At 38.1% G+C, this 8477-nt stretch overlaps 1 protein-coding gene across 2 annotated transcripts in view; it reads right to left on the minus strand.

The window, feature by feature from the left end:
- Positions 1 to 7587, minus strand: part of ZNF618 (zinc finger protein 618) — a 142289-nt gene extending 134702 nt beyond the window's left edge. For both annotated transcript variants that reach the window (XM_012721578.1, XM_012721577.1), the window contains exon 1: positions 7515 to 7587. In XM_012721578.1, coding sequence (XP_012577032.1) covers positions 7515 to 7517 — 3 coding nt within the window. In that variant the 5' untranslated portion in view covers positions 7518 to 7587. The remainder of the gene's footprint in view (positions 1 to 7514) is intronic.
- Positions 7588 to 8477: the final 890 nt, after the last annotated feature.

The following is an 8477-nucleotide window of genomic DNA, read 5'->3' on the forward strand; positions in this document are numbered from 1 at the left end:
GGCGGGTCAGGAGAGGTCTGCCACGCCATGTGGTCCCCTCCGGGGCAGGCGGGATCGAACTCATGCGGAAGTGGCTTTAGTTTCTTAGTGCTGCGCTTTAACCCGCTGCGCCACCAGGGAGGGCCTCCATCAAAGTATTTTTTAATAGAAAAATTATTTTTTAAAAAAATGGTGGTTTCTCAAAAAAAGAAAAAAAAAGAAACACTTTCTATCTAACCCAGCAGTTCTGTTTCTAGATATATACATATATCCAGGATATATACCTTTTGGATATGTGTGTGTGTATACATATATAATGTACATATATGTATATACACACACACACATATAAAAGTTAAAAGCAGACTCTTGAAAAGACTGTAATATTCATGTCCCTAAGAACATTACTCACAATGGCCAAGACACAGAAGCAATCCAAGTGCCATGGAATGAATGGATTTTAAAAATGTGGTACAGACATACAAGGGAATATTATTCAGCCATTAAAAAGGAGGGCGCTGTGACTCAAGTCGACCTGGAAGAAGCTAGAACAGTATGCTAAGTGAAATAAGTCACAAAAGATAAACACTGCATGATTCTACTTACATGAGGTAGTCAGATTCATAGAAAGTACAACATTTTCCAGGGGCTGATGGGGGAGGAACAGGGAGTTGTGGATTAAAGAGCAGTTTCAGTTTTACCAGATGAAGAAGTTCTGGAGGCTGGCAGCACAGTAATGTGAAAGAACGAAGCACAAAAAATGATCAAGATAATAAATATTATGTGTATTTTACCACTATTGAAAACTTTGTAAAAATGAGGTCCAGGAATCCAGAAAAGATGTGACACATAAGCCACTATGGAAGGGATTCTGCTAGAAGTTGTGGAGGAGGGGGAGGGGGCTGACCAGGGGGTGTTCCAAGCACAGACACCCTCCTGCAGATTGACAAAGAACTGCCAAAAAAGAAACCAAACACAGAGGTGGACAGATTAGGGGTAAGTCAGGACCTATTCGGCCCTCCCCTAGAAAAATACCATGGCAGTTAAGTTCCTCCCAGGTAGGGCTTCCCATCCCAGCCCTGGCCCTACCAGGAAAGATCGGAGCACAGGCCATGCCATAGTGTAGCTTCACCAAACCAGACCATGGAACCCAAAGAGCAACAACCTACGGCTGCACCCCACCCCTCAACCTGAGGCCTCCCATCACTACCTGCCCATCAGCTTGTAGGGTCCTGGTCCTTCCCTGGCAACTCCAGGTCTCAGCAAGTAGCTACTGACATCATGTCCAGAGAAAGAACCTTTCCTTATTTAGGATGAATAAATGAAATAAGCAGGGGGGAGACACATGGAAACAGATTTGTGTAACCAAAAATAGGAAACAAACATTCCAGTTAGAGATTCAGAGGAGGAATATATAAAACACTTTTACTCCAGGAAGCAGGACTCACTTTTAAATATACTCTTCTGTCCTCTCAACAATTTATAAACAAGCAAAGAGTAATGAAAAGGAATTAAGAAAAGGGTACATGGGCCCTCCCTGGTGGTGCAATGAGTTGAAACACAGCACTATGAAGCTAGCACAGCCACTGCAGCACAAGTTCAATCCCCAGCCAAGGAGCTGACCCACATGGCGCAGCAGGCCGCTCCTGTCTCACTGGCTCCTGTCTCACCCGCTGCTCCCCTCAGCAGTGTATTTCAGTACATCTGCTTGTTCTGCTCCCCACTCTCTGGTGATGTATCCTCTTACGCCCTACACCTCTGGTCTATACCCCAGCTCTTGTATGCATAAATAAATCTTTTTTAAACAAGGAGAGGAGAGTATAATTCTGCCAATAACACCATGACAGAACTACAAGCTGCAGCAGAAGCAGCCAACAGGACCCTCCCTGGTGGCACAATTGGTTAAAGCACAGCACTAAGACACTAAAGCCTTCTCAGCGCGAGTTCAATCCCCACCCCGGAGGTGACCCACATGGCGCAGCAGACCTCTGCTGACCCACCTGCTGCTCCCCTCAGCAGCGTACTTCGTCAGTCGGCCTGTTCTGCTCCCCACTCTGTCTCTGGTGAAGACTCTCACCCCCTGCACCTCTAGCCTGTACCCCAGTTCTGTATGCACAAATAAATAAATCTTAAAAAACGAAGAAGAAGCAGCCAACGGCAGCACTGTCGGAGAAGAACAGTGATGTCAAGGCTCAGTCTGAGAAGGACTTAAAAACCTCAAAGAAAATAAAAAGAGGAAAATAATCAAAGATGAGACAATTAGGAAAAACAAACAAATGGGACAAATGGACACAACATGTGGATAATTGTCATTCCAGAAAGAGATGAGACCAGTGAAACATACAGAACAAAGCTTTTAACCTTATTAAAAGCAAAGTCCGTGGATTAAAAGTGCATAGCAATGATTTAAAAGACATTAAAACACAGAAGCTGCCTGAAATAACTTCTGAACTTCAGTCTGATCAGGACGATACAGGGATCCAGGAGGGGAGGGAAAGGGAGCGATTAGGGATCGGTCACAGAGATATTAAGTGCTTCCCTTCTCTGCATTCTCTTCTGCAATAGTAAAATAAAACTACAGAACATCAACAAAGTACTGAAAAAAAAACACAGAACCCGAAATACTCCAGTCACCCAAGCTGCCATTTACATAAAAATAAATCAAAACTATCTACTTAGTTATACAAATAGTTTGAAAAGAAAACCAGAATTAGATGTAAGAATTCACAAAACATATTAGGTATTATAATAAATAGGGCTGTACGTGTATATTAAAAGACAGACTCAGGCTCTGAGATTTTAAATATAAATGACATGCTACCCCAAAGAGTCAGTGTTAAAAAAAGAAAAAAGGAATAGAAGGGTTAAGAGTAAAATAAACATGTAAAACTGTAGCAGGTAGATGGCAACAACAACGAAAAGCAGTACGTGTTCCACAACACACACAGAATTAAAGATGAAAGCAGCAAATGCACTATAAAAATTTAAAAATCTAGACCAGAGAGCAGAAAACATAAAACAGGTCAAAAAGGGCCTATTTTCATAGATTAAGGACACAACACACAATAAAATCTAGCAGCCAGGTATATTTCTGTGAAATATGCAAGCAATAAAATATATGAAGTAAAATATGTAAAGCAAAAGGTAAAAATCAAAAGCAACATTATAGAATTGAAAGATATTAATAGACTCTCAATGTCTTGGAAACTTAATGATTAGGACTGTATAGGGAAATCTGGAAAATATTATTAATGCCAATAATATATGGAATCAAGATATATATATATGAATACAGCAAACAATAAGCCCTAAAAAACAGAAATTATTTCTTATGCAAGCATATGAAACATTTATACAAACTAATGTTTAAAAAGAAATCCAATCATTCCTATAAATTACATAAAACAAAACTCTATCTGGCGACATTCTCTCACAATAAACTAAAAATGCATAAAAATAAGCACTAATTAAAAAAGGAATCACACAAAAAATTATACTTTTAAATAATGTTTAGGCTAAGAAGAACATCAAAACTAAAAACTGTGGAGAGAAAATAGTAACAAACAATACTTCGTAGTAAGGCTTATGAGATGTGACCAAAATGTACTCCGAGAAAAATTCAGGATTGTGCATTTTTATTACAAAACAAAATAAAAAAAAAAGAACTATGGGTTCAATACAAAATAAAGAAAGAAGGATGGACTACTTTAACACAAACATAATAATTGAGACAATTTATATAGTTAGAATAAAAAGTAACTTTAAAAATATAACAAATGGAGTGCAAAAGCAATAGGTCTGGATAACATAGGTCTGGATAACAGTATTCATCAACAACAACAAAAAGGAAATGGAGAGGGAAAATTACAGCTAAAAAAATTAAAAATCAGATTAGAACTTAAAAAAAATCATACATCCTGTTCTATGCAAACATGGCTCAAATTCTTAATGAAATGAGCAAATTTCTAAGAAAACATAAAGTACCAAAACTATTTCAATCAAAAAAAGCCAAAAAGTTAATGAAAAGAGCATTACAGTGGAAATTAATTATCTCCAAAAACCTAACAAAATAATTTTAAAGGCAAGTCCTTTTAAACTTTCAGAAGACAGATAATTCCCATATAATATAAATCACTGCAGGCAGGGACTACGAGCAAACATCTGGCATGCATGCTTACACTCTCATTTCCTACACTCTTAACAAAATACCAAATTCTTTACACATGACAAGTCCTCAGAATCCTTCTCAACACAACAATCTCAGCAGCCACTACCAATAGGTACACAACTTAAAATATATTTATCCTCCTTGTTCCAGATCACTGGAAATGATGGAAAGCTGCTCCATTTCTCACCCACCACACTAGCATAACTCCCATTAACAATGACAAAAACAGAACACGAGGAGTAAGACAGCAAGCAAGCCTCACTAACACAGATCTAGAATACTGCAAATGGACTCAGGATATAGTAAACACACAACATGAACAAAACGGGTTCCTCTAGTATAGTTTGATATTACAAAATCTATTAATATAAATCACCACATCAGCAGATCAAAGTAAGAAAACCATATGGCCATCTGGATACATAATGAAAAGGCATTTGTTAAAAATTCATCATCTTTCTTATCCTTATTACTAAATAGCTTCATGGTGGGGGAGGGGACGATTCACACTTCACTGCAAACAAAAAATTCCAATACAAAAAAGTGGAATTCACTCCTAACTCATACCACTCATTGCCATCTTGATAAAATTAAATTTAAAAAAACCTTAGCAATTCAGAAAAGATGCTTACATGGTGATAAAGAATATCAGAAACCAAAACAGAACTTTACACTTGATTACAAAACACTAGAATCCTTCCCACTAGAATCCTTACCGCTAAAATAAAAATTAGTACAAGGATACAGGTTATCCAAGGCTACAGATACAGATTAATTGAAATTTCCAGAATGTCTAGTCAATGTAAGGGAGGGAAAAGGGCAATACTGTTAAGAGAAGGGAAATGGCTATTTTTCTATGTTACAATCTAGCTAGACACCACAAGAAACTCCTGCAACTAAAACTATAGAAAAAGATCCTCTTACAAAAACAATCCAAAACCAGTAGCTTTTCCACCAACTTGTGTTAATTAAGTAATATATACAAAAGAAGAAAATGACCCCATTTCAAAAACATCAAGTACTTAGAAATACACTTAAAATAAATAGCCAAAACTTAACTTGAACATTACAAACCTTTACCATGGGTCAAATAATGGAGCACAAATGTGTACAAAGACACACCAGAAATACATATTACTGTGAGAATGTCCTTCCTACTCAATTCAGTCCCAAAATACACAAGTACCATCACATGGCAATTTTTACCCTGAAAAGGGATTCTAAGTTAACTGGTAGAAAATTATGTGAAACTAATGAAATAAGTGAAAACAATAATTAAGAGAGATGTTTATCAAGCATTTAAACATTTTGAAAGTAACATTAACCAAATGAGGGTGGTACTAGAACTAAAGTCAGTACACTGTTGGTTCTGTTTCTGAATGTAACCTATTTCATTTGTCTGTCCATGCCTATTCAAGTTCCACTCTCCTTTAGTTGCTGTGATTTTAAGATATTAATATATACATCTTTCCCTTCTTAGATTAGGTAGAGCCCTCAAAGCACTCCAGCCCAGAAGCAGCAAATGTGAGCTGTATCACCGCTACCTTGCCTTGCCAGTGGCAGACATCACTAATCAATCTCTGTATCTCTTTGCATCCATGACCTATCCAATGAATTCATGACAACCCACCACATCATAGTGAAACCACTTAGTCAGCTGAAAAATTCAATCCCTTCATAGTAAGGGTGAATGATTTTTTATCCTCATGACAATTTTGCAAAGCAGGGCAGAAAAAGGTCATCATCTCATGTTCTGGACAAGCAATGTTTCTGAGTGAAAATAACACTGCAAAACAAGTTATTTGAAAATTCTAGCTAATAAATGAAATTGAGAATAATTTACTGAAAGATATTTATATAAATAACACAAGGAAGCAATAAACTAGCAGAGGGATGTGACATTTGTAGTTTTTTCTCTTTAACATATATGTCCTAAGTCTCCTTGTTGAAAACGAATGCCTCTCATAATAATTTTAAAATCATTGAGACATTAAAATCTTTTTAAAAGGATTTACCATATTTATTTTTCAAATCAGCATAGACTCCCAAAGCCTCTTACCAAAAAACATTCAAAGAGGCAGGATATATAAAAATATGTTAAAATAATTATAGCTATTCTTGCCCAGTAGCCTCTCTGAGAATATATCCAAAGGTGATGGATATAACATATCAGAATACTTAATGTGAAAAATGTTCATTACAGTATAACTTTATAAAAGAAAAAAATGAGAACCAAGCTACAACCGCAGTGGCATATGCATTAAATAACTATGTTCGTTCTCTGTTGTGAATATTATGCAGTCTTAAAAGCTATGAAAAGATAAGGAAACTAAACCAAAGGACAGGCGGGGAGCAAAACTCTCATATATTACAATTCAAATAATAAAAACATGACTACAAATAGCAAGAAGAAAATGCACCAGAATTTTCATAGTGAACATAAGGAGGCTGAAATTTATTCAGCACAATCTTTTTATGCCCATATTTTCTGATTTCTTTGTATAATCATTAGGTTATTTTAATTACTTAAAAATTAACTGATTAAAACAAACGTTAGCAGGCCCTTCCTGGTGGTGCAGGGGGTTAAGTCTCAGCACTATGAAGCTATCTGCAGCCACGAGTTCAACCCTGGCCAGGGAGCTGACTCACACAACAAAGCAGACCTCTCCTGACCAGCCCTCTGCTCCCCTCAGCAGTGTATTTGGCTCTGCACCTCTGGCCTATACCTCAGTTCTTGTATGCATAAGTACATAAATCTTTTTTTAAAATTAAATAAAACAAAAGTTAGCGTATACCTAACAGGGGGCAGGGAAACGTTTCAGATAAGCCACGGCCACAACATCCATCTCACTCAACAAGCACCTGCCAGCCGCACTCTGTGCCAGGCACCATGGGCTCAAGTTTGTCTGGGCAGGGAGGGACAGTTGGTGTTTCACAAGCCACCGCATGTCCTCAAAGGCATTTCATAAGCTTTGCTGGTGAAGCTCAATCTTTGCTCTGCCATTTCATGGCTGTGGTGGACAAAACGCCAGTGAGCTAACCTCACACATTACTTAACCTCGCCGAACCTCCGTTTCTGTTTCTAGAATGGTACTGCAGTAGAAGGAGTCTGTCTAGTGAAGGAGTCCCCCAAAAAAGGGTGTCCCAACCTGGTGACAGGCACAGGTCACTTACAGATATGTTCCTAACACACCCTACTAGTGCTCGTTGATTTCAAGTTAAAACAGTTATCCCTGTACACTAAGAGCATTAAGTGTCCTGAGACAGGCCTAAATAGATGGGTATTTAATATGCAGAAAGACGGCAATTCAAAGAAGGGAAGAAAAGATGGATCATTCAATTACTGGTGTTCCAATACGTAACTCACCATCTGGGGAACAACAGAGCCTGATCCGATGGCCCTCCTCTAAAGCAAACACATTCCACATGGATAAACTTCAATGTAAGAACACGTCTATAGAAAATAATCGCAGAAATGAGGATGAGTATTTCTACAAATTCTTTTTTTATTTAATAGTATAAACAATTCTATTACGGTCACTCGTGCACATCTTCACTCTGTACGTGTGTTCCTAGAAGACAAACTGTTGATTTCTTGGCCATCTTTTTAAGTGTACAGTTCAGCAGTGCTAAGTATTTTCACAGTGTTGTGCAAGAATTTCTAGAACTTCTTCATCTTGCAAAACCCATGGAACACTATCTCTCCATTCCTCCTTCCCCACTCCCTGGCAACCACCCTTGATTTCTCTTTCTGTTTCAATGAGTTCAGCTATTCTGATACCTCATCTGAGTGGAATCACATGTATCTGTCTTTTTTTGAGACTGGCTTATTTCACTTCACTTAATATCCTCCAGGTTTACCCATGCTGAAGCATGTAACAGAACCTCCGTCTCTTTGAAGGCTAAATAATATTTCATTTTAGGCATAAATCACATTCTGTTTATCCATTCATCCATCAATGGACAGAAGAGTTTCTTACACCTCTTGGCTATTGAGATTAATGCTGTATGAACATGTGTATACAAATATCTCTTGGCGATCCTGACTTGGATTCTTTTGGGTAATATACTCAGAAGGACTGCGAGGGCCCATGGTACTTAATTTTAATTTTTTGAAGAACTGCCACACTCTTTTCCATGGCAGCTGCACCAACCACATGCAAAGGTTTACAATTTCTCCACAGCCTCACCAAGGCTTCCTTTGATTTTTAGAAAACAGTCATATTAGGCCCTCCCTGGTGGCGCAGCGGGTTAAAGCACAGCACTGAGAATCTAAAGCCGCTTCCGCATGAGTTCGATTCCCGCCTGCCCCGGAGGTGACCACATGGTG

This window comes from Condylura cristata, unplaced genomic scaffold (assembly GCF_000260355.1).
Source record: "Condylura cristata isolate star-nosed mole 26May11 unplaced genomic scaffold, ConCri1.0 scaffold00006, whole genome shotgun sequence".
Taxonomy (NCBI): domain Eukaryota; kingdom Metazoa; phylum Chordata; class Mammalia; order Eulipotyphla; family Talpidae; genus Condylura; species Condylura cristata.